The 26,927-nt window shown below is 45.1% G+C and overlaps 1 protein-coding gene across 1 annotated transcript; it reads right to left on the bottom strand.

The window, feature by feature from the left end:
* Positions 1-10,347: 10,347 nt before the first annotated feature.
* LOC126191449 (trypsin alpha-4-like) lies at positions 10,348-25,697 on the bottom strand. The gene is made up of 2 exons (XM_049932329.1): positions 25,323-25,697; positions 10,348-11,194 (listed from the first exon to the last, which is right to left on the bottom strand). The coding sequence occupies exons 1-2, from the start codon at positions 25,695-25,697 to the stop codon at positions 10,796-10,798; spliced, it is 774 nt and encodes a 257-aa protein (XP_049788286.1). The 3' UTR covers positions 10,348-10,795.
* Positions 25,698-26,927: the final 1,230 nt, after the last annotated feature.

The raw sequence follows: 26,927 nt of genomic DNA on the forward strand, positions 1-26,927 counted from the left end.
GGTGAACACCCCGTGGTCCACTGCACGGGAGGTGCCTGGAACCATTCTCGAATGGTATCCGTACAAGGTCCATATCATACAGCAGCTTGCCCCACAAGACGCACAATGACGTGTTGACTTCGCTCTCCACTTTCTGGCAAGGATTGCAGATGACGACGGCTGGCCCTGGACCATCCTACGGACAGAGAAAGCTCATTTTCCTCTAACGTTCGAGTTGAACATACAGAATTGTCGAGTGCGGGTATCTTCACCTCCATTCACTGTGCATGAAGTTGCTCTGTACGGTGCACATGTCATCGTTTGGTGTTGCTTCACGGCTACATTCATCATTGGCACATTCTTTTCTGAACAGCTAGCACTCAAGGACCAAAGATGTGCAGAGTGACTGGCCAGCGTTCCTGCGATATGCTTCGCCTGCAAGTCATGCTCACCCTACAAGAGAGAAACGCATTAAGGTCAACAGTTTTCATGCAAGATTTGGCCCCATCGCACATCTCTCGTGAAATTCGCCTGCTTCTCTGAAAGATGTGTGGAAACGATCGAACCATCAGTCGATCGTTTCCAAATGCTAGAAGGCACGATCATCTGATCCACTCCGTGTGATTTCTGATTGTGTGGCTACCTTAAGGACAGGGTTTACTAGGGGAACATTGACATGTTTGCTGACCTGAAGTGCAGCATATCAAGAGAGGTAGCCAGCATACCCACGGCCATGCTTTGTTCTGCTGTGCAGAATGCAATTTCTGCGCTTTCAGAGTCTTCTGGGAACTGAAGGGCACCGTATTGTGCGCCTTTTGTAGCGGTAATAGTACCAGTATGTAATGATATGATGTATCGTAGCAGCACATTAAAAAAGTTTCAGTTGAACTGATTCTGCATTATTTCGCTTCCACATGTCCTTGACATTAATGGCACCAAGTTTGGTCCTCGTACAGTAATTAGTACGGTGGTATAAGGTGTTAAATATGGAAAGTTTAATTATAACCACCCGGTACTGAATGTGTCACATTTTATTGTCCACATCAAGAGTTTCATTCACGAAACATTTAGTAACTACTCTCGTTCAGATATTGCCAAACAAATGGTGTTTACCAGTGAGCAATGAATGAGGAATGCTATTATGCAATTGATACATCTGAAGTATCCTATTTTATAGGTGTTTTATTCTTACGTATTTGCTTACCTGCATTAATATTACATATGTGAGCAGTCTTTATTCAAGCAGTGATTAGCAGCTGAAACACCATTTTGCGTATTTCTGTAATAGCAATTTGTAGATTTGTAAATTTGTGTTAAGATCTTATGGGACCAAACTGCCTAGGTCATCGGTCCCTAAGCCTACACACTGCTTAATCTAACTTAAACTAACTTACGCTCTGGACAACACACACATCCATGCCCGAGGGAGGACTCGAACCTCCGACGGGGAGAGCCACGCGGTTAAAAGTAATTACACAATTCGTTAAGATATCATTGAAACAAATAGTACTATTTAATTTATTTTCCTTGACGAACGACGTTGAATCTGTGCAGTTGCAACGTTATGGTAATCAAACACTCTGCTTTTTCTGTGTTAGTTATTGCAGAATAAGAAATCTTATTTCAAGAGGACACAACAGCAGAAGTAAAAACACAATGTGTACTGCAACACAAGTCTGCACAAACAGCAGCACAAGACACAGAAAGATTTAACACTACTGTTGTTGCAATTGCGCTAAACACATACCGCCAACATTATATTTTATGTCCTCAGTCAACGTGGTTTACCAGACCGACATGAAAATCCACTATTCACTTTGTACTTTCCCATCGAAAATCCATTTTTCAGATGGAATATAATGTCACATACCAAGTAAGTCTTTCTTCTAGCCGCGTATCACTAGCAGAATTTTATCTGACGAGATGGGGAAACTGAAATGTATTCTTTTCCCAGTAGCTCTCACCTTCTTTACAGTGCTTTGAAAAATCCACAGTTGCTCATTGTCAAGACTTTTCGTTTCCCTTAGTATAGTAGGTTATTCAGATGGGATGTGTAGCCAGACATTCTCTCTTATTTTGAAAGAGCCTCTGTGCTACCTTATATTTAGTGCCATAAATCTAAGAAATCCTCTGCTTCAATCTTGCGCGGAAAGATCTGTTATTTTTGGCGTTGGTAATGACTGGAATCCAGTTCTCGAGGTGAAAGGATATATTGTTCCCCCCTGTAAGGGAAAAATCTTTATCACGTGGTAGGAAACTGTGTCATATAACGAGGATCACATTTTGTAAATGTATCGTAATATTGTGAAAATCTATTACAAAATCATCAATATTTAGGCTTACTATCAAAGAAAAATCATATGAAAAATACGGTCTTCGGCTCGGAAAGCCCATATCGATTATGTTTAGTTGAATGGTTTGCTCGCTGAACGCTTGTTGATGGCCCAGCATTGAAATCTGCTGAAATTTGCATAAGTGTTGCACTTCTGTCGCGTTGAACGATTCTCTTCATTCGTCGTTGGTCCCGTTATTGCAGGATCTTTTCCGGCCGCAGCTATGTCGGAGATTTTATGATTTACCGGATTCCTGATATTCACGGTACACTCGTGCAGTGGTCGTTCGGGAAAATGCTCAATTTATCGCTAAAACTGAGATGCTGTGTCCCATCGCTCGTGCGTCGACGATAATACCAAGTTCAAACTCACTTAAATCTTGATAACCTGGCATTGTAGGAGCAATAACTGATCTAACAACTGCACCAGACACTTGTTTTATGTAGATGTTGCTGACCTCAGCGCCGTATTCTGAATGTTTACATATCTCTGTATATGAATACGCATGTCTATACCAGTTTCTTTGGCGCTTCAGTATATAATATCTCCGACTGATGATGATTACAAATTCAAATCCATTAGTAGTTCGCCTGTCCCACGTCACTTTGACAGTGCCACTTCAGTGTGAACTGCTCACGTCCCGTCCATGCCACGTCCAGTCTGCGCCACGTCGTAGCCTTGCCGCCACTTGGAGCTCGCGCCACGCCATTTGCGTGTATACTCGTATTTGGCATCAGCAGCTGTGAGTAGCGCACGGAAACGACGTCTGGCAGTGAGGTTAAAGTGGCGCCCTACTACTTTCAATAATCTGAAGTCGTACAATGTGCAAAAAATTGGTTTATGTAAATGAAACAAAGCTGTGCCCATCTCTGTAGACAGCGCCTCAGTAGAACTTTTACTTTTCGCGCAAAAGTCAAAAACCAGTCTTTATGGATTCACACATGTTCCTCGCTATGCACTATATGTCACTCGATTTAGAGGAAACTCTCCGGTTTAAAGATTTTTCCACGTATTATAGTCTGATATTTTATATTGATGGTGAAACGGTTTTATTTCTTTTATTGTCCATAGTTACTGTGATACTTGCCAAATAAGTAAGCCGCCAGACATACACTCCTGGAAATGGAAAAAAGAACACATTGACACCGGTGTGTCAGACCCACCATACTTGCTCCGGACACTGCGAGAGGGCTGTACAAGCAATGATCACACGCACGGCACAGCGGACACACCAGGAACCGCGGTGTTGGCCGTCGAATGGCGCTAGCTGCGCAGCATTTGTGCACCGCCGCCATCAGTGTCAGCCAGTTTGCCGTGGCATACGGAGCTCCATCGCAGTCTTTAACACTGGTAGCATGCCGCGACAGCGTGGACGTGAACCGTATGTGCAGTTGACGGGCTTTGAGCGAGGGCGTATAGTGGGCATGCGGGAGGCCGGGTGGACGTACCGCCGAATTGCTCAACACGTGGGGCGTGAGGTCTCCACAGTACATCGATGTTGTCGCTAGTGGTCGGCAGAAAGTGCACGTGCCCGTCGACCTGGGACCGGACCGCAGCGACGCACGGATGCACGCCAAGACCGTAGGACTGTTGCTTCTGGGGTATCGGCGAGGACCATTCGCAACCGTCTCCATGAAGCTGCGCTACGGTCCCGCACACCGTTAGGCCGTCTTCCGCTCACGCCCCAACATCGTGCAGCACGCCTCCAGTGGTGTCGCGACAGGCGTGAATGGAGGGACGAATGGAGACGTGTCGTCTTCAGCGATGAGAGTCGCTTCTGCCTTGGTGCCAATGATGGTCGTATGCGTGTTTGGCGCCGTGCAGGTGAGCGCCACAATCAGGACTGCATACGACCGAGGCACACAGGGCCAACACCCGGCATCATGGTGTGGGGAGCGATCTCCTACACTGGCCGTACACCACTGGTGATCGTCGAGGGGACACTGAATAGTGCACGGTACATCCAAACCGTCATCGAACCCATCGTTCTACCATTCCTAGACCGGCAAGGGAACTTGCTGTTCCAACAGGACAATGCACGTCCGCATGTATCCCGTGCCACCCAACGTGCTCTAGAAGGTGTAAGTCAACTACCCTGGCCAGCAAGATCTCCGGATCTGTCCCCCATTGAGCATGTTTGGGACTGGATGAAGCGTCGTCTCACGCGGTCTGCACGTCCAGCACGAACGCTGGTCCAACTGAGGCGCCAGGTGGAAATGGCATGGCAAGCCGTTCCACAGGACTACATCCAGCATCTCTACGATCGTCTCCATGGGAGAATAGCAGCCTGCATTGCTGCGAGGGCGGATATACACTGTACTAGTGCCGACATTGTGCATGCTCTGTTGCCTGTGTCTATGTGCCTGTGGTTCTGTCAGTGTGATCATGTGATGTATCTGACCCCAGGAATGTGTCAATAAAGTTTCCCCTTCCTGGGACAATGAATTCACGGTGTTCTTATTTCAATTTCCAGGAGTGTATTTTGAAAATTTTGCAATGAAGAATGTAGTCGCTGGTGAGGTTGCATTCGGCTTCTAGGATATAGGTCGCTGCATACGGAATAAAGGTAACATATCGAGACTGTTGTTAACGGTGGAGCGAGAGCGATCCATCTTTCCAGTCATGGGTAAACACGTGATTTATTCTGACGTATGGGAGCGATGAGTAACAACATGCTACACTCGACATTATAGCTGAGCGCTGTGCGGTTCTGTGGCCTATGGTTCCCTTTCGTTCGTATTTTATAAAATCCGTTACAATCACATTTTAAGATAAACTGCATTAAGAAGTATTTTTAATTAATTTAGAGATAGAAAATTGCAGATCCTTTGGTCGAGCTAGTTATACAGTGTAGGCTATATATAATTTTTTTTGTGTACAGTAACAGTTTTATTCACGAAATATTCAATAATTGTTTTCCGTCAAATATTGTCGAAAAAGTGTGTGTGTCCCGATGAGCAATGAATGTGAAATGGGATTTTGCTATTGATATAAGTAAAGTATTCTGTTTTCTGGAAGTTTTGTACTTACCTATTTGCTTACCTATTTTTATCTTACATATTTGACCTTTCCTGATGTAGGCAATGATACCGAAACACTCTGGTTTCTCAGCTTTACTTATTGGAGAAATGGGAAACTTATTGTATGAAAGAACAACAACACATGTCAAGATACGTATCGTTTACTGCGCTTCAAATTTGCACAAGCAGTACGCACGGAAATATTTGACACTATTCCTGGATCATTTGCATTAAATGTGTACAGTCAGTGTAGAAGAGTAAAAGTAATTTAAACTACTTAATAAAATACGTAGCTGAATGGCCTACAGATGTACCAAACGCGAAAGAAGGATATCTGAGTTCCCACAAGGAACACAGATATACCTGTATATGTGTATATGTTTTCCACCGTGTACAAACTCTAGGGATTCATTAATAAGAAGATATGGGACAAAAAAGGTTTAATTAACTCACGTCCTGAAATGCATGGTTTACATGCTACATACCATTTATTCAAACATACTTCGTTACAGCGAGTGCGGTCTAATACGCGTAGTACCATAAAGCCACAGTTACAGTATCCACGGTTTCCTCCCAGAGGGTGGTACTGTTCCTCATACGTTATGCTCTGGCACACTCTCCTCCCACAGTAACTGGTAATTTTGTGCCCGATCCACTTCTCTTGGTGACTTACCTTGTAGTGGACGTGATAGAGCGTTGTACACAATGGATCCGTATTCAGATCGAGAGCTGGCCGACATGCTGTTCACTTACGGAAAGGCAAAGGGCAACTGGTGGCAGGCAACAAGGTTTTATCAGGAGACCTATCCCCGCCGACCACAACCAAATCATTGAAGGTCTGCAACAACATTTCGCCGTTTGTCTGAGACAGGGTCGCTTCAGGAAGCAGGATATCATGAAGGTCACATCTGAAATGTCCGGATATCAGATTTGGAGCAAAAGGCGGTTAACATTGGGGAACGCAACCGCCGTGTCAGTACCAAACAGTTGGACTGCCAGTACAGGGTAAGCCAGACGACCGTGTGGAACATTCTCCATGACACTTGTTACTACCCATATCACTTACAGCATGTGCAGCGCTTAGGCGTGTGCAGGCTTACTAGCGACAGACATTCCACATCGGGAGCAATTTTTTCCACTGGTTTCTTCATCAGCCAATAACCATTCTGGGATTTGTGTTATTCATTCTATTCACAGATGAGGCCACCTCTACGTATATGTCTATAATATAAAGATTTTATTTCTGAACGATATAACGTAAGTTTTACATTATTATTACGACGCGACTGTAAACTTTCCATGTTTCTCTATTTGTTGAGCTGCGTGGCGTCTCCTTGGGATACAACCGATCTATTCATACAGCTGTAACCATCTGCAGAACCATTGTCCTGCTCATCCCGGCCCCATCCTGTCCACGGATTGTCCTGTCATCAAATAGCAACAACGTTTTCCTGACGGATTCCAGCTCCAGCTTACGTCATCAAGGCAGAAAAATCACGCTGGAAGCTATCAGTGACACATATTAACAAAAAATTTAACATAAATTGAGATCTAATAGAATTTTCATTCCATTCAGGTGTTACTAATTACCATAACGGATGTAAGAGACTAAATTTTCAGTCCTAACATGTAAAGAAGGTAATTTCATCAAAGCAAACTGAAACTACAACATTTTATGTTTTCCGTTTATAGTGACAATTATTGTTATACCAGTTGAAATCCAGCTAAATATATAACCATAAGTAATGTTCAAGGAACAGTCATAACGTAATGCAACTGCACGTATTTACGACCAAGTAGATTCTACATTTGTACAATTCTATGACCTTTGATGAACGATTATAAGTTATGAACTGTATGTAAAAGGAAAAGACTGGACCCAGAAAATACCTTTGGAATCGCCTGAATAATAAATATATGAGTAATTAATCCATAAATCTCACGTGACATACAATTACTGTTCGTATGACATTTAAAGTTACACAGAGTAATAAATGTTAAAGTCTGAAGGCTCCGTCAAGATTTTAGACCAGGCTTTCGTCGGATTTCGACTAAGTAGAGGAGTAATATGTCAGATCTAGTGCTCAACACTGAGATATCATCCACTATTTAACGATACTGTGTAATCACTCTTTATCTGATGTCAAAATGATCATGTTTGTCATAAACTTTTAAACGACAAAATAAATATACAGCCAAGAATACCTGACGACAGTGGAACTTAACAAAACTTTGATTCAGTAGAATTTGATGTATACTAAAATCCTTAAGAATATGTTAGAACAAACAGCAATAACGTAACTGTTAATATGTAGTGAGCGTCCACAAATGAACCTACAGGTAATTAAGAGTAACTGAGTGCTAGAACTGACATAACTTGATGGACACTGCTTCCAACATTCAAGGAGGCAATATAGCGTTTGTTCGTCGTCGTTCCTCTCATTTCGAATGTTAATCGATAGAGAGTATGTGCAGTGTAATGTCATCTTACTAAAGTAAATTAAATATAATAACTGATGTTATATTAATTGCCCTTCCAAGTGAAAGTTATTTGTGTGACAGGGAATCGTTCTCGGGTTGTTGTTGAATTATCTTTCTTCCCTTTATGGACGTCGACTGACATCGATATAAGTTCATTGCCTGCATCACTGTTGTGAATAATAATGAACTAAAATCATTTTTATTCCAGTAACTAAGCAACCCATTATCCCTCACATACTAATTATATTGTGGCAGTGCTTTTTGGCTGTGTTAACTGACATCATTTTCTCCATTTTGGAGTGTTTTAACTGATATGGAGGCGGTTCGTTTCGTGATGCCACGATCGGGTGCCGTTAGTGTTATGTCGTTAGCTGTTCATTTTCTTAAGGGTGAACCTGCCTTTACGAAGTTCCACAATCTGTTACAAAATATTTTATGGATGTGAGAATATTAACTTACCTATTCGGTCAAGCGTCACCAAGCGCACTGTCGACCAATATCAGACTTAGGTATATATTTTTTTTTCTATCTAAAAATACTCAGAAATAATTTAACAGAAAACATGAGAAACAAAATTCATTTAAATGCCCCAATGTATGTAAAAGGTAAAGAAATTTCGTTCCAACGATGATGGAGTGGATCCTAATACGTTAAACTTCATCAGTCGATAAAGAACAAACTGGTAGCACAGAAGGAAACCATTCACCATGTCCTCACTCTGTATCGCCGTGCTGCACTGGATCGTCAGAACTGAACAAAAGTATAACCCATTCAGGAGAAGGAAAGAGACTTAGTGTGAACACGGGAAAGGTTATCTAACTATAAGCAATCAGATGTGATGTGTTAATTTAAATAAATCGATATCCTTCTGTACAAATCACAGGCTGAAAAATTTATTTGTGAGTAGAGGATTCTATTTTACATAAATCTCAACCTCTACACCTGGTTGTACATGTGAAGTTATCCTCGCTTAAAAATCAAGTATTTTAGAAATTATGAAGCAATTTAAAATACCCTGAGGTCTTCGGAAAATAAAATAAAGATAATTTTTATGAATTTTCAAATGACTGTAGAAATATGTGTACATGTCTCGTCTTAAAGGAATTTCTGCGTTGACTCCGAAATTGGTCTTAGATTTTTTGCAACATTTCCGTAGTTAAGGAGACAGACAAGACGGAACAATAAGAGTGGACGACCAACAAACAAGTGCTCGTATTAAAAAGAGTGTAAGACAATGGTGTAGCCTTTCGCACCTACTGTTCAATCAGTACATTGAGGAAGCAATGATAGAAATAAAAGAACGGTTCAGGAGTTGAATTAAAATTCAAGGTGAAAGGATATCAATGTTACGATTCGCTGATGACGTTGTTATCTTTAGTGAAAGTGAAAAGAATTACAGTCTAAAGAGTACACAGTATGGATTGAGAATAAATCAAAATAAGACGAAGATAATGAGCAGTAGTAGAAATGAGAACAGCGAGAAATTTAACATCTGGATTGACTGTCACGTAGTAGATGAAGTTAAGGAATGCTGCTACCTAGGGAGTAAAATAACCAATGTCGGACCGAGCACGGAGGACATCAAAAGCAGTCTAGCAATGGCAAAAAGGGCATTCCGACCAAGAGAAGTCTACTAATATCAAATATCGACCTTAGTTAGAGGAAGAAATTTCTGAGAATGTACGTCTGTAGTACAGCATTGTAAGGAATATGAAACATGGAATGTGGGAAAACTGGGACACAAGAGAATCGAAGCATTTGAATGTGGTGCTACAGACGAATGTTCAATATTAGGTGGACTGATAAAGTAAGGTATGAGGAGATTCTGCGCAGAATCGGAGAGGAAAGGAACATGTGGAAAACACTGATAAAGAGGACAGGATGATAGGACATCTGTTAAGACGTGAGGGTATGATGACTTTCATGGTACTAGAGGGAGCTATAAAGGGCAAAAACTGTAGAGGAAGACAGAAATTGGAATACTTACAGCATGTAATTGAGGACCCAGGTTGCAAGTGGTACTCTGAGATGAAGAGGTTTGCACAGGAGAGAAATTCGTGGCGGGCCGCATCAAAACAGTCAGAAGACTGATAACCAAAATGAAAAAAAGGAGATTTTAATACTGTATCATGATTAATATATTAGTTATATTAATGCAGCTGAAGCGCTTGTTTCGAAGATACAGTGCAAAACATTATCTAGTGTCTTCCATCAGCTGATTGATTATTACTCTTGAAAACAGTCGTTTAACTGAATTTTAATACTGCGCCCTAGCTTACTTTCATATTAGGCGATACAATTTTAGAATTGGCCAAATGTTTGTGGTCTTTATTTGCTATAGATGGTTCAGTAACAAAATTCGGGTTGATGAATTTAATTGGTATCACCAATCGTAATACACATTTACTACAGCAATTGTAAAATATAATTTCAGAAGGGTTCTGTGGTATCTATGAACTCAGCAGGCAGTGAGCAATGTCTTACCTACAAAGAAATAGAATTTACGTGGTATCATTTAAGGTTTTGCTGGGTGTCGCCATCTACTTTGCTTCAGTAATCGATAATCGATACTGATATATCTCAAGCTGCAGATGGCTCGTGGCACCAAGGACACTTCCTGTAACGGTATCGGGCGTCCTATCTCGCTCATATTCTAGGGTGACTAGGACGAAACTAGAAATTATTGTGGAAGTCAAGAACTGGGATTCTGTTGATGGACATCCGAACATTTCAATACAGTACAGTAGCACAGACTTCGGGTACAATTTTAGTTACGAAAACTCCACAAGAGAATGTAGTTTATTAACATGATTAGGTAACAAAACAGCTTAGTGTTTGTTCAATTGTTAGAGTAAGAAATCTGACAAAGGAATTGTTTCCTTTGGATCACTGTCTCGTTTCAGTTATGTTTCAGAAGGTGAGAGCAAAACTCAGAAGCTACTGCTCTGACTGGGTAGGTTTCCAAGTGTTCTGTTCAGGCTGTCACACGCCCGAGATACTGGTAATCCAGGAGCTCAAGTTGCCCACGTTGACGTAGACGGCGCCTGCAGCCTCGCAGTCGCTACTCCCCCACGACGCGATGCCCACCTGTGTGCCGCCGCTTACGAGTGGACTCCCGGAGTCCCCGTAGCACACGCTCTTGCCTGCCTCGCCGGCGCACAGCATGCGCGGGGTCACCTCGCGACCGGTGGGCGAAATACCGTCGCAGGCGGAGCGGTCCATGACGCTGATGTCCACTTTCCGCAGTGTGTCCGGTGTGTCGCCCGTCTCCGTGTCCCCCCAACCGGTCACTGTGACCGCGAGGCCAGCTGGCGGGTCGTACCCGTCCTCTGGAAGGTTCGCGACAGCCACGTTGGTGCCCAGCGGGAACGGATCGGCAGTCTGCAGAATTAAACGTTAGCTGGACTGAAGGAAGACGATGCTGCGTTTATTGCATTTCTAGATGTAGTCAATGTCGACAGGAATACATTCTTTGAGATACTGAATGTAGCAGCGATAAAACACGGAGACGGAAAGGTAGTCTCTAACCTGTACACAATCCAGATCGCAGTTATGAGTCGGAGGACATGGAAGACGAAGCTCTAGTTGTAGTATCGAGACAGGAATTGTAGCTTCATCCAAATTTCATTCAATCTGTACATTAAGCTAGCAGCAAAGAACGCCCAGTCTGGTAATGAATGAAACTTCAGGGAACAGAAATGAAAGTTTCCACGCGAGCCGATGACACTTTAATGTTTCCAGAGACGCTAAACAACTTGGAAGATCATTTCAGAGTGGTGGATACAGTCATGAATATACACTCATGCTCATAAATTAAGGGTAATGCTGATATATGGTGAAACACCGCTCTGGTGGGCGGTTTCCAGCTTTAAATCACCTCGGGGTATGACAGGGAGGTGCGTTTGACCTGCGGTCGTCACACTGTGGCCCTGGCAGCAGTCCACATAAGCAGAGGTGTGTTGGTGCACGTCAAGAGTACGGTACAGCCAGTAAGTGTGCAGACGTTTTCAAACCTGCTAATGGTGACTGTGTGTTGAAAATGGCTCAAAGAACACATATTGATGATGTTAAGAGGGGTAGAATACTAGGGCGACTGGAGGGTGGTAAAACACAGCCGGTCGTAAACGGGCCCTCCATGTGCCACAAAGTGTGATCTCAAGATTATGGCAATGACCACAGCAGGCAGGAAACGTGTCTAGGCGCCACAGTACGGGACGTCCAATTGTACAACACCACAAGAAGACCGATATCTCACCATCAGTGCCCGCAGACTGCCATGGAGTACTGCAGGTAGCCTTGCTTGGGACCTTAGCGCAGCCACAGGAATAGTTGTCTCCAGACACACAGTCTACATACGACTGAACAGATATTGTTTACTCGCCCGGAGACGTGCAAGGTACATTCCACTGACCTCTGGTCACAGGAGAGCCCGTAAAGCCTGGTGTCAAGAACACAGTACATGGTCATTGGAACAGTGGTCCCTGGTTATGGTCACGGTCGAGTCCAGTTATAGTCTGAACAGTGATTCTCGCCGGATTTTCATCTTATGTGAACCAGGAATCAGATAAGAACCCCTCAATTTCCTTGAAAAGGACCTGTATGGTGGTCGTGGTTTGATGGTGTGAGGTGGGATTATGACTGGTGCACGTACACCCCTGCATGTCTTTGATAGAGGAACAGGTCTGGTATATCGGGAGGTAATTTTGCACCAGTACGTCCTTCTTTTCAGGGGTGCAGTGGGTCCCACCTTCCTCCTGATGGATGATAAGGCATGGCCCTATGGAGCTGCCATCGTGGAGGAGTACCTTGAAATAGTAGATATCAGGCGAAAGGAGTGGCCTGCCTGTTCTTCAGACCTAAACCCCATCGAGAACGTCTGGGATGCTTCTCGGTCGATGTATCGCTTCACGTCTTCAAACCCCTACGACACTTCAGGATTTCCGACAGGCGCTGGTGCAAGAATGGGAGGCTATACCACAGCAGATGCTCGACCAACTTATCCAGAGTATGCCAACCCGTTCTGTGGCCTGTGTACGTGTGCATGGTGATCATATCCCATATTGATGTCAGGGTACATGCGCAGAAAACAGTGGCGTTTTGTAGCACATGTGTTTCGGTACGGTTTTCTCAACTTATCACGAATGCTGTGGACTTACAGATTTGTGTCGTGTGTGTTCCCTATGTGCCTATGCTATTAGCGCCAGTTTTGTGCAGTGCAACGTTGTGTGGCACAACATTCTGCTGTTGTCCTTAATTTATGACCATGAGTGTAGATTGAAACTTCCTGGCAGATTAAAACTGTGTGCCGGACCGAGACTCGAACTCGGGACCTTTGCCTTTCGCGGGCAAGTGCTCTACCAACTGAGCTACCCAAGCACGACTCACGCCCCGTCGTCACAGCTTTACTCCTGCCAGTACCTCGTCTCCTACCTTCCAAACTTTACAGAAGCCCTCCTGCGAGAGCACTTGCCCGCGAAAGGCAAAAGTCACGAGTTCGAGTCTCGGTCCGGCACACAGTTTTAATCTGCCAGGAAGTTTCATATTAGCGCACACTCCGCTGGAGAGTGAAAATCTCATTCATGAGTGTAGACTGCAAGTGCAACATGAACAGAGCTAAGTCATTAGTAATTGTGTAACATTAAGTCAGGTGAATCTGAGAAAATTAGATGTAGGAAAACAGACACTGACAGTAGTATAGGAGTTTTTCTGACTGACAATGTCCGACGAAGAAACATTACAAAATGCTGACTGGTAACGGCAACAAAATACGTTCTGAAAAAGACAATTACATGGACACCTAATATAAACTTAAATATTCGGAATATTTGTCAGAAAGTATTTTCCTTTTCCAGGAAAGTGATATGCTGACGCTAAACAGTACAAGCAAGAAGAAAACTGAATCTTTTGAAATGTGATGTTACTGAAGGGTTCGGAGGAGTAAATGGGTAGAGAGAAAAAAATCGTAGAGAGCGTAGCTGGAGAGAAAACTGTTATTCCTCATCGTGATCGATTGGTAGGGACGCGTCACGAAAAATTGAGGAACAGTCAACTTGGTTATGGAGGGAAGCATATGGTGGTAACTAGTATGATAGCGTGAGTCCTAGACCTGACTAGTAACCATCTTTAAGTCGATGCAAGTAGCAGCTGTCAGGCAGAGAAGAAGAGGGTTTCCCTGGATAGATTAGCATAGCTGCATCGAACCAGTCTCCGGACTGAAGACTAAAACAATCCGTACCCAAGGTCATTGTGGGCATTGGAAAGGTCACAAGTTAAACCACGCTTGCAATCTGTACAAACACTCAGAGCAACTTCCTTTCCTCAAATAGGTATCTGTTATTCAACACACACATATTCAGTACCAGCCGTAATGAGAGTTATCTATAAGTTATGCACATTACAAGTTAAATGTAAAATCCAGCCTGATATTTCACAACAGCTTGTTACATTCATCAATGAAAGTTCCAAAGTACAGCTTTATATCTAGAGCTTATCTGTGTCTCGAAGGTTTTCTACCATGACAAAGTGCTGGAAACAACTGATTCGAGAGGGAAGAGACCATTATACTGCAAATCTCTCAACTACACCTATTTATTAAAATGGTAAATCTTTGTTTCATCTATGTTGTTTTATGAAAACACCTATTTAAATAGATGTGTTGATTTAATATAAGCTTCGAAGATGTCGGTAGAGATAGGTATACCGATAAACAGTTCCAATTTTAAAAATAACCGTGTACCTAAATTTGGTACCACGGGGCAATTTTAAAAATTACTGTGTCACTCCATTTAGTTTCACAGGGCATAAGGGCAACAATTTAAACAAAATGACGCAAGCAAACTGTTTCACACCCCACCTCTCTATTTAATTAAATGCCATTTCCAATATGTACTTGACATGTACTCGTAAATGGCGAATATGATTATTCGTCAGCTGTACCATTTACTAGAAACACATGAAAGTTTTAACCAGGCCGGGACTCGAACCCGGATTTGCTACTTACTGTGAGCGGCCACCTCAACAACTTCGGCTCTCCGAGCACGCTTGCAGGATCGATCCAAACATCTGTATGTCCTACTGTCTCGTACCATACTGCTCGCACGTTATATGATTCACTCACATTGTATGTGTGTGCGTGTGTGTGTGTGTGTGTGTGTGTGTGTGTGTGTGTGTGTGTGTGTGTGTGAGCGCGCACGCGCGCATGTGTTACTTCCTGTAGCTGTTTCCACCTGACAATATAATGTGACGTGATAACTACTTGCACATTCACTATGACGTTGTGACACCGAAAACAGTGTGATTCCTAGCCTCTTTCTGTCAGCAACCTCACCTCACACCCATTCGTCTCTACACGCCTTTCGTTCTGGCAAAGTCTCTAAATCATCTAAAACTTAAAAAAAAACTGATTGAGTTAATAGTTCTGATTCCAAAAGCCGAAATCCACATACAAGGTGGGATATCAGCGGGCATTGATCAAACACCCATTCTCTCCTACTTTTATGTAATTTTATGGATAAAAGTTGAACAAAACAACTGTAAGCTGCTACCAGTCAAAGTTGTTCAAATGTTCAAATGTGTGTGAAATCTTATGGGACTTAACCGCTAAGGTCATCAGTCCCTAAGCTTACACACTACTTAACGTAAATTATCGTAAGGACAGACACACACAGCCATGCCCAAGGGAGGACTCGAACCTCCGCCGGCACCAGCCGCACAGTCCATGACTGCTGTGCCTGAGACCGATCGGCTAATCCCGCACGGCTCAAAGTTGTTACTGGAAACTAAAAAATTACTAACAACACCAAACTACACCTCCACATAAAATTGTTCATATTGTACAATGCAATCGCAAGTGTTGCATATCTCGTCTTCGTGATATAGAACGTGGAGGGAAGGCTGGGGAGAAAATCCCAAGGAGAACCAGTAACACAGTATTGATGGTGTAACAATATATAAGGATTGGCTGAAGCTAAGGAAGGCTTCGACAGGTTGACGTAATGACATCATCATTTAGAAATGTGTTAATGTTGTTACTGGAAGAAAAGTAGTGGCAATGAGGTGCACAGAAATTAATTACCAAAATGTTGATAGGTACAAAAAAGGAATTTTTGGAAGAATGCTAAGTAAAAAAATACATCCCTAAATTACAGCACAATAATTTTTTTTTTCTGGACGCTAGGCATGATTAACATTAATCAGACCAAAAGGCTTCCCTTCGGTGGATGAGTGCAAAACATCGGAATGTTGAGAGGGGAACCCAGAACACAATTTATTTAAAAAAAACACCAGAAACATAAATGAGTGCAGGGTCTTATAGGGCTTGGAATCAGCAGACAGAGCACAGACTGGTCATCTCAAGAGTTTGCTTGTCACTTGTATCTTATCAAAATCTCTAATCAGCTATCAGCAGTGAACACCTGGTTGTCGGTGGGCACGTGTCTTTTGCAGTTCAGCTAGGTGATGAAGACTAGAAGGTGAAAGCGAAGGCTACATGGCAGGCTGTTCGCCGTTCAGGTAGCTGCGTTTCAAGAGGTCGGTTCTCCGATGTTTTGCATGTGGCCAGACCACACAGGTGGAACCCAAGGAATCGGACTGTGACGAGATTCTGGAAGTAATGAGAACGACTCTTTGGCAGCAGACTGCAAAATCAGCATCAAATGAGAGACGAAAGGCTGGTTTTAGAAATGGAAGTCCCGTTAAATAACGCAGTATCGTATATATCAGCCGACACTGAGTATGCTACTTTCAATTAAAACGTCTCCCCTGTGCGGAAATATACATAATGGATGTACGAGTGCTGGCCGTAGACACATGGCTCACGACATATGGAGTGTTAGGGTCAGGCCGCCTGTTCGGATAGCCTAATAGTAAAGCGTGGGAAATCCGTACTCGATTCCCGGTCCGGTACAAACTTTTATCAGCATCATTCTATTGTAGAGTTGATGTCCATACTCGCAATTGCGACAAAACTCCATATATTTCACAACGACTGCAGACTGCATGTCCGATGGAATATTGCATCTTTATACTGAACTACACAGTAACTGCAATACCGTACCGAAATGTAACAATGTTACTGCACGCGTTATGTATGATTTTGCCTGTAAAATAACACGAGATCTTACGAAATCAGTGTAATAAGGAAAAATGTGAGACAAATACATTTAATCTTATAAGCGACATAGTTTGTCATTGGAGACGCATGGTTTCTTTGTTAGTAAATGTCCTAAATGACACCAAAATTTTGTTGTATTACTTGCAGCTTTGATGTTTGTTTGTAAAATGACATCTCCCGTAATAATGTTAGTTACGTATCTGAGTCGCTGTTACTAAGGATTCTATACGATCAGTCTCAAGGTACATACGTCAAACGAGGTATTACTACTCGTATGAAATTACTGTTTTGTAAGCACTCTTATCATAGTTCTCTCTGACAAGGAGACCACATGGTAACCCAAATTTTCCATTTTTTTATGCTGACGGTACTTAAAGTTCAGAACAAAAATATGTTCGCAAAACTGTTCGATGCGACTCTCAAAATTCTGGAGAAAATCAACTTTGAGGATTTTCGAGCGTCTTTAATGCAATAAAGTAAGACAGATGTTTTGACGGGCAGTGTGACACAGAGCAGGATGCTCACCTTCCATATGGGGGCGCCTAGGTTCGATAACATGCCCTTCTCAGCTTTTAAACAAAGGTGCACGGTCAAAGAGAAATTCCGTGAAGAGTAAAGTACATGATGATCGAAAAAAGTCGTTAGCTGGTCAAGACTGATAACTGCTGTTTAACGTCTTGTTTCGGTCATTTCAGTTTCCCCATTCAGTTCGAATACCTACATCACATAAATATAAAATTCCCCTGATTGTAATTATCATGGAAAATGCACGGATTCTTGTTTCCAATTACATACGACAGTAAAAAATCAAGTTTTCTTTGGAAATATACTGACCAAACTAATAGACGGTACGTCTACCTTTGGCGCGAATAACAGCGACTTCGCGTCTTGGTATGGATGAAATGAGGCTCTGGTAGGTCACTGAAGTTTTTTGGCACCACATCTGCACACACGTCACATAATTCTCGAAAATTCCGGGCAGGGGATCAATGACGTCTGACGCCACGTTTACTCACATCCAACATGTGTTCGATCAGGATCAGATATGGTGACTTTGTGGGCCATAACATCAACTGGAACTCGTCACCGTGTTCCTCGAACCACTCCATCATATTCCTGGTCTTGTGACACAGCGCACAATATTGCTAAAATATGTCATTGCCCTCGGGAAACATGATTGCCATGAAGGGGCTTACGTGGTCTGCAACCAGTGTATGATACTCCGTGCGCACCATGGATCTTGCACCAGCTCCAGTGGACCCACGTGTATGTTCCTCAGAGCATAATCGAGCCGCCGCCAGTTTGTCTCCATCCCGCAGGTGTTAAGGAGCTGTTTCCATGGACGACGACGGTTTCGCGCCCTCTCATCGACATGAAAAAGGAGGTATTGGGGATTCATCAGACAATGCAACAGTCTGCCACTGCTCCAACGTCCAGGGCCGATGGTCACTTGCCAATTTCAGTAGTAGTTACCGACGTCCTGGTGTTTAAACTGGCAAATGCGTGGATCGTGGGCTGCGGAGGCCCATCGTTAGGAACTGGTCAGTATTCACACGCTGATCAGCAAGAGCATTATGACCACCGACCTGTTATCGATATAAACTTTATTGACACATTCCTGGGGTCAGATACATCACATGATCACACTGACAGAACCACAGGCACATAGACACAGGCAACAGAGCATGCACAATGTCGGCACTAGTACAGTGTATATCCACCTTTCGCAGCAATGCAGGCTGCTATTCTCCCATGGAGACGATCGTAGAGATGCTGGATGTAGTCCTGTGGAACGGCTTGCCATGCCATTTCCCCCTGGCGCCTCAGTTGGACCAGCGTTCGTGCTGGACGTGCAGACCGCGTGAGACGACGCTTCATCCAGTCCCAAACATGCTCAATGGGGGACAGATCCGGAGATCTTGCTGGCCAGGGTAGTTGACTTACACCTTCTAGAGCACGTTGGGTGGCACGGGATACATGCGGACGTGCATTGTCCTGTTGGAACAGCAAGTTCCCTTGCCGGTCTAGGAATGGTAGAACGATGGGTTCGATGACGGTTTGGATGTACCGTGCACTATTCAGTGTCCCCTCGACGATCACCAGTGGTGTACGGCCAGTGTAGGAGATCGCTCCCCACACCATGATGCCGGGTGTTGGCCCTGTGTGCCTCGGTCGTATGCAGTCGTGATTGTGGCGCTCACCTGCACGGCGCCAAACACGCATACGACCATCATTGGCACCAAGGCAGAAGCGACTCTCATCGCTGAAGACGACACGTGTGCATTCGCCCCTCCATTCACGCCTGTCGCGACACCACTGGAGGCGGGCTGCACCATGTTGGGGCGTGAGCGGAAGACGGCCTAACGGTGTGCGGGACCGTAGCCCAGCTTCATGGAGACGGTTGCGAATGGTCCTCGCCGATACCCCAGGAGCAACAGTGTCCCTAATTTGCTGGGAAGTGGCGGTGCGGTCCCCTACGGCACTGCGTAGGATCCTACGGTCTTGGCGTGCATCCGTGCGTCGCTGCGGTCCGGTCCCAGGTCGACGGGCACGTGCACCTTCCGCCGACCACTGGCGACAACATCGATGTACTGTGGAGACCTCACGCCCCACGTGTTGAGGAATTCGGCGGTACGTCCACCTGGCCTCCCGCATGCCCACTATACGCCCTCGCTCAAAGTCCGTCAACTGCACATACGGTTCACGTCCACGCTGTCGCGGCATGCTACCAGTGTTAAAGACTGCGATGGAGCTCCGTATGCCACGGCAAACTGGCTGACACTGACGGCGGCGGTGCACAAATGCTGCGCAGCTAGCGCCATTCGACGGCCAACACCGCGGTTCCTGGTGTGTCCGCTGTGCCGTGCGTGTGATCATTGCTTGTACAGCCCTCTCGCAGAGTCCGGAGCAAGTATGGTGGGTCTGACACACCGGTGTCAATGTGTTCTTTTTTCCATTTCCAGGAGTGTACCTCAGTATGACAGAGTGCAGACTATGATGGCCGAAAGATTCAGCACGAGCATTTCGGCATCTGCACAATTTGTCGGGTGCTTGAGGAGTGCCGTGGTGAGTTCTTCAACACTTGGCGAAACCAAGGCGAAGGCACGTCCGGTGGCCACCGCTCACTATAGATGTCGCTCTGAACTGTGGCAACATCAGACCTTAGCGTTTCACAGAATACAAGTGTTTTGGAACATACAGTGCACCGAACACTCCTAGCGATGGGCTTCGGCAGCTCACGACCCTTGCATGTGCCAGTTTTAACACCGTGACATCGGCACATACGACCGAAACGGGAACGTGAGCACCGGCAGGGACAACGGCGAAGTGGCAGAGCCTTGCATGGTCTGACGAATACAGATACCTCTTTCGTCATGCCGACGGGAGGGCCAGAATCCGTCATCGTCCAGGGTGTTCACTTCCTAGACAACAGTACTTCGGGACCGAGACAAGCTGGCGGCGGCTCCATTATGCCCTAGCGAACATTCACGTGGGCAGCAGTGGAGATAGCAGCGCCCGTACGAGGCACCATGATGCCCAAGGAGTATCGTACACTGGCTGCATACCGCTTCATGACGATCATGTTTGCGGACGGCAGTGACATTTTTCACGAGGACAGGAGTGTGACGGAGTGGTTAGAGGAACACAACGGCGTTTTCCAAATAGTGTGCTGGTGTGCTAACTCGCCAGATCTGAACGAGATCGAACTCATATGGGATGTGTCCGCAGCTCGTGGTCTAGTGGCTAGCATTGCTGCTTCCGGATCGTGAGGTCCTGCATTCTATTCAAGACCAGGTTGTGAATTTTCTCTGCAGAGGAACTCGGTGCTTGGGTTGGCCTCGTCATTTCATCATCATTCGTGAAAGTGACTAGACTAGATTGTGTGAATCAGGCTGTTCCATCTGGTCGCGGAGCGCTCCCTGCTCCAGGGAGCCGTGTCACTCGCTGTGGCCATTCAAGTGGGCCGCCACGCCGGCACGTGGCACGGCTGGCTGAGGCAGGCGGCAAGGCAAGCGTTTTGATGTGCCGGCTGCGTCTGACAAGATCGACAACCTCATACGCTCAGCTGCTAAGACATGGTGACATGCTACACCAGGAAATACGAACTTCAGGAAGTAAGTAAGAGCGCCGGCCGGGGTGGCCGAGCGGTTCTAGGCTCTACAGTCAGGAACCGTGCGACCGCTACGGTCGCACGTTCGAATCCTGCCTCGGGCATGGATGTGTGTGGTGTCCTTAGGTTAGTTAGGTTTAAGTAGTTCTAAGTTCTAGGGGACTGATGACCTTAGAAGATAAGTCCCATAGTGCTCAGAGCCATTTGAACCATTTGAAGTAAATAAGAAACAACTGTTTTACAAGAAATCGCATACTAAATTAATTGGGCCTCTGTAGCTTGACATTCTCTTTTCATTACAAGATCGGAAATATCAGGCGTCAAAGTGTTCGCAGCGTTAATGCGGAGGATGGCCTTCATTGTTGCATCCTGAAGAAACGATCGTTCCTTACTTTTTACTCTTTTCATTGCTGAGAACAGCTGCTCACAACAATACGTAGATCCAAACGTGCACATGATCTGAACGGTATTGTTGTGAAGCTTGGCAAATGTTTTTGGCTGTAATGAACGATACCATCGTGACAAGTCCAACTTGTTGTAGTACCTCTCATTCAACAAAGTTGAATTTTGCAAATCAATAATCTCCAATTAAAGTGACGATGCCAAGTCATCGGGGGAAACTGAAAACGGAGTGCTGAACACCTTAAGTTCCATTTCCAAACTAGTGAGGCTCGGAATCGTGTTCCAAACGACGTGATGAGCTGCTTTAACTTTGCTTGGTAATCGCCGAAAGTAGTACCTTGAGGTAGTTTTAAACAAGCAAGACGATTGAAGAACGTTAAATGTCCATTACTCATCTGCCTCTCAAATAAACGTAACTTTTCCATGAACGCTTTGATCTGGTCACGCATGTCAGTGCCCTGCAATGACAGATTTAAATGAATCAGATGCATAGCTGTGTCAGCTAGGAATGCCAGGTCTGATATCCATTTCATATCTTTCAGACAACACATTTCTATCCCTTTAATTTCGAGATATAGGGTTATTTCCTCACGAATAGCAAAGAAAACATCAAGAGATTTTCCACGACTGAGCCAACGAACTGTACTGTAGTAAGGTATATCCCCATACTCCGCCTCCATATCTTTCAGGAATCCTTTGAATTGGCGATGATTCATACCGTGACGGCGCTAAAATTCAACACTTCACCACATCTTTCATTACGCCACCTAGCTCTACTGTTTCAGCACACAGTGCCTCTTGGTGAATAAAACAACGAAGAGTCAAAATGTCTTTCCCGAATTCGTCCCTGAGTTTATTTTTCAAACGAGAAGCAGAAACTTGGTAACGGCCGATCATTTGTGGTGCACCGTCTGTCGCTACAGAATGGAGCTTATCCCACGGCAAATTCATGTTGTCCACTGATTCACAAACAGCTTCAAAAATGTCACGTCCTGTTGCGGTGTAATCGAGTGGTATCACATCCAAGAGTTCTTCAGTTACTTGCAGCTCCATGTCGACACCACGCAAAAAGACTGTAAGCTGAGCTCAGTCCAATGTGTCGTTGCTTTCGTCAAGCGCTATCGAAAATGCAACACAGCTCTCCGCCTTTTTCGTGAGCTTTGTTTCTAAATCCGCTGCCATGTCCAGGATTCGACGAGACATTGTTTGCTTCGACAGGCAAACCCCTTCAATTGCCTGGACCTCCCTTGGAAACAAACATCCTGCAACTGCTACCATGCACGATTTTACGAGTGGTCCCACCGAAAACGGCTTGCCACTCGTCGCAATTATGTGAGCGACCCTGTAGCTTGCTCGAATTGCAGATTCAGTAGTGTTTTCTCCGCTCTTATTCACCTGAAAATTATAAACGAACTACAGAACACGACCTATGTTGCATGTTTTGATACCGTCCGTATTACGAAACTGTTTTTATTCTTACGTCTCCTGATATGTCGTTCATAAGCCTGGCTAGCAGTTCTCTGCGTGCAACGCCTTCTACCTGATCGTAGTGCGCTGCTTGAAGACATGTATAATTTCGTTGTATATTGTACCTCTTCGCAGAATTAAAAACTTTATGACACACAAGACACTGAGGACGACCATCCCTCTCAATGAATAGAAACGTATCCTCCAATAACGGTACAGGGCTCCCGCGGTTAGTCATAGCTGTCATAGAACACGGGTTATTGCGTCAGTTGCGGCTGCAGGCGGCCAGGGGCAATGAGTTCGCTTTCGCCCTCCATGCGGGCTCCGAGCTGTCGCATTGAGCGCTCCGGAGAGCTCCGGCTCCCTCGAGCCAGGTTGGAACAGCCTGGTGTAAATATTAGGACTTTGTACCAGTGCTGATAACGGCGCAGTTCAGCGCCCCACAAACCAAACAACACATAGGGAATGTGATTGAAAGGAGCGCCAGAACTCATCGCCTCCCGGAATTAAGTGACTTAGGTATGTACAGGGTGTTTCAAAAATGACTGGTATATTTGAAACGGCAATAAAAACTAAACGAGCAGCGATAGAAATACACCGTTTGTTGCAATATGCTTGGGACAACAGTACATTTTCAGGCGGACAAACTTTCGAAATTACAGTAGTTACAATTTTCAACAACAGATGGCGCTGCAAGTGATGTGAACGATATAGAAGACAACGCAGTCTGTGGGTGCGCTATTCTGTACGTCGTCTTTCTGCTGTAAGCGTGTGCTGTTCACAACGTGCAAGTGTGCTGTAGACAACATGGTTTATTCCTTAGAACAGAGGATTTTTCTGGTGTTGGAATTCCACCGCCTAGAACACAGTGTTGTTGCAACATGACGAAGTTTTCAACGGAGGTTTAATGTAACCAAAGGACCGAAAAGCGATACAATAAAGGATCTGTTTGAAAAATTTCAACGGACTGGGAACGTGACGGATGAACGTGCTGGAAAGGTAGGGCGACCGCGTACGGCAACCACAGAGGGCAACGCGCACCTAGTGCAGCAGGTGATCCAACAGCGAACTCGGGTTTCCGTTCGCCGTGTTGCAGCTGCGGTCCAAATGACGCCAATGTCCACGTATCGTCTCATGCGCCAGAGTTTACACCTCTGTCCATACAAAATTCAAACGCGGCAACCCCTCAGCGCCGCTACCATTGCTGCACGAGAGACATTCGCTAACGATATAGTGCACAGGATTGATGACGGCGATATGCATGTGGGCAGCATTTGGTTTACTGACGAAGCTTATTTTTACCTGGACGGCTTCGTCAATAAGCAGAACTGGCGCACATGGGGAACCGAAAAGCCCCATGTTGCAGTCCCATCGTCCCTGCATCCTCAAAAAGTACTGGCCTGGGCCGCCATTTCTTCCAAAGGAATCATTGGCCCATTTTTCAGATCCGAAACGATTACTGCATCACGCTATCTGGACATTCTTCGTGAATTTGTGGCGGTACAAACTGCCTTAGACGACACTGCGAACACCTCGTGGTTTATGCAAGATGGTGCCCGGCCACATCGCACGGCCGACGTCTTTAATTTCCTGAATGAATATTTCGATGATCGTGTGATTGCTTTGGGCTATCCGAAACATACAGGAGGCGGCGTGGATTGGCCTCCCTATTCGCCAGACATGAACCCCTGTGACTTCTTTCTGTGGGGACACTTGAAAGACCAGGTGTACCGCCAGAATCCAGAAACAATTGAACAGCTGAAGCAGTACATCTCATCTGCATGTGAAGCCATTCCGCCAGACACGTTGTCAAAGGTTTCGGGTAATTTCATTCAGAGACTACGCCATATTATTGCTACGCATGGTGGATATGTGGAAAATATCGTACTATAGAGTTTCCCAGACCGCAGCGCCATCTGTTGTTGACAACTGTAACTACTGTAATTTCGAAAGTTTGTCTGCCTGAAAATGTACTGTTGTCCCAAGCATATTGCAACAAACGGTGTATTTCTATAGCTGCTCGTTTAGTTTTTATTACCGTTTCAAATATACCGGTCATTTTTGAAACACCCTGTAGATGTGCTGGCAGCTCCCTCGGGCGACATCCCAAGGCCTCATAGCGTCCCTGTCATGAGGCGCCGCCGCTGTTATTCGTGCCAAAGGTGGACATACCGGCTGTTACGTGGATCTTAATGTTTTGGTTGATCAGTGCGTTTTATAATGCTTTATGTAACGTTCAACTTACATGTAGAATTGTGGAAGTACGTTGTCATTTTAACTATGCAACATAAAATGTTTTGTAGGCCATGGTTTCCAAATGGACGCAGTGGTCCGAAACTAGGCGCTTTCAGGAAAGAAATAAGTAAAAAGTATCTATACGGATCTATCTTACGTCTCTTTAGCGTTGCGTTACTCACCCGTATTACTGTGATGTCGTAGTCACCAGAAGTGTCGTCGTGTAGTTCATGTTCGTATAGCTCGGCCAGGTACAGGACGGTGCCGCCGCTGCCGCGGCTGGAGGAGCCGGCGCGCACGTCGTAGACCTCGACCTGTGGGAACACGAAGCAGTGGGCTGCAGTCAGCGCCCACTGGGAGCCGATTATGGAGGCCCCGCACGACTGCACGCCGGCGTAGAGCAGGGCCAGCGTCCACGGGAAGTCCTCGATGCTGGCTTCGGAGCCGCCGACGATGCGGCCGCGGTCCCGCATTTGCAGCCGCAGCGCCCGTGGCACCACCAGCTGCAGCTGCGCAGCCAGCAGCAGGCACAGCACGGCCACCTGGATGCCTGCCATTGCGGGTCTCACGTCTCGGTGAGCGAGCAAGTCGTATATGTCTGCTCTCTTCGTACTGTTATCTCCGTCCTCCAAACAGCTCGGCTGAGATCTGCTATCATGACGCCCAAGAAGTGGCTACTTGCTGCGTTTTATCTCTCGGTGAGTGACCCACAATTTTGAAAAACAGGTAGTATGACCTTATCCTAGATGACGAGCAGTTTGCGTTTAGAAAGCAAAATGGTTCAAGTGGCTCTAAGCACTATTGGATGTAATATCTGAGGTCGTCAGTCTGTAGAAATCATTCGAAACATAACTTCACTGTTCTCATGTAGCTGTAGTTGATATCCTTTTCTTTTCAAACGAATCTGTGTGTCCAGTAAGAGCGAATTATGGGTGCGAAGTGACTGCGAGTGTAGCACTTCGCCATCCGTGGCTGAGTTAGCGTAACTTGTACCGCGTCTGTGCTGACTAGTTTAAAGGAGTGGATACGGTTATCAAACGTCAGCTTGCTGGAATGCGTACGCTATCTCTCGGCGAACCAGTGCAGTTCGTAATCTCTCCTGCTACCACCAGATGGCACTACTGGCCAAACTTCTCAATCCATCGCTTTCCCTAACAAGGGAACGTCCCCATCGCACCCCCCTCAGATTTAGTTATAAGTTAGCACAGTGGATAGGCCTTGAAAAACTGAACACAGATCAATCAAGAAAACAGGAAGAAGTTGTGTGGAACTATGAAAAAAATAAGCAAATTATACAAACTGAGTACTCAGTGCGGAAGATAAGCAACATCAAGGATAGTGCAGGCTCAAGCGCACCGTGGTCCAGTAGTTAGCGTGAGTAACTGCGGAATGAGAGGTCCTCGGTTCAAGTCTTCCCTCGGGTGAAAACTTTACTTTCTTTATTTTCGCAAAGTTATGATCTGTCCATTCGTTCATTGACATCTCTGTTCACTGTAATCAGTTTAGTATCTATGTTTTGCTACCGCACCGCAAAACCATGCCATTAGTAGACGAAAGGACGTGCCTCTCCAATGGGAACCGAAAACATTTGATTGCAAGGTCATAGGTCCACCGATTCCTCCACAGAAAAACACGTATGATATATTCTATACGATACTGGTGACGGCATGTGCGTCACATGACAGGAATATGTTGTCGACGCACCTAACTTGTACACTTAGCGAATGGGTAAAAAGATTTTTCTACCTTGCCCGATTTAGGTTTTCTTGTGGATGTGATAATTACTG

This window comes from Schistocerca cancellata, chromosome 6 (assembly GCF_023864275.1).
Source record: "Schistocerca cancellata isolate TAMUIC-IGC-003103 chromosome 6, iqSchCanc2.1, whole genome shotgun sequence".
In the NCBI taxonomy this organism is placed as follows: domain Eukaryota; kingdom Metazoa; phylum Arthropoda; class Insecta; order Orthoptera; family Acrididae; genus Schistocerca; species Schistocerca cancellata.

Coding starts and splice junctions, on each gene's coding strand:
- LOC126191449 (XM_049932329.1), bottom strand. CDS start 25,697: ATGGCAGGCATCCAGGTGGCCGTGCTGTGCCTGCTGCTGGCTGCGCAG. Junction 11,195..25,322: donor ACGACATCACAGTAATACGG/GTGAGTAACGCA, acceptor TTAATTCTGCAG/ACTGCCGATCCGTTCCCGCT.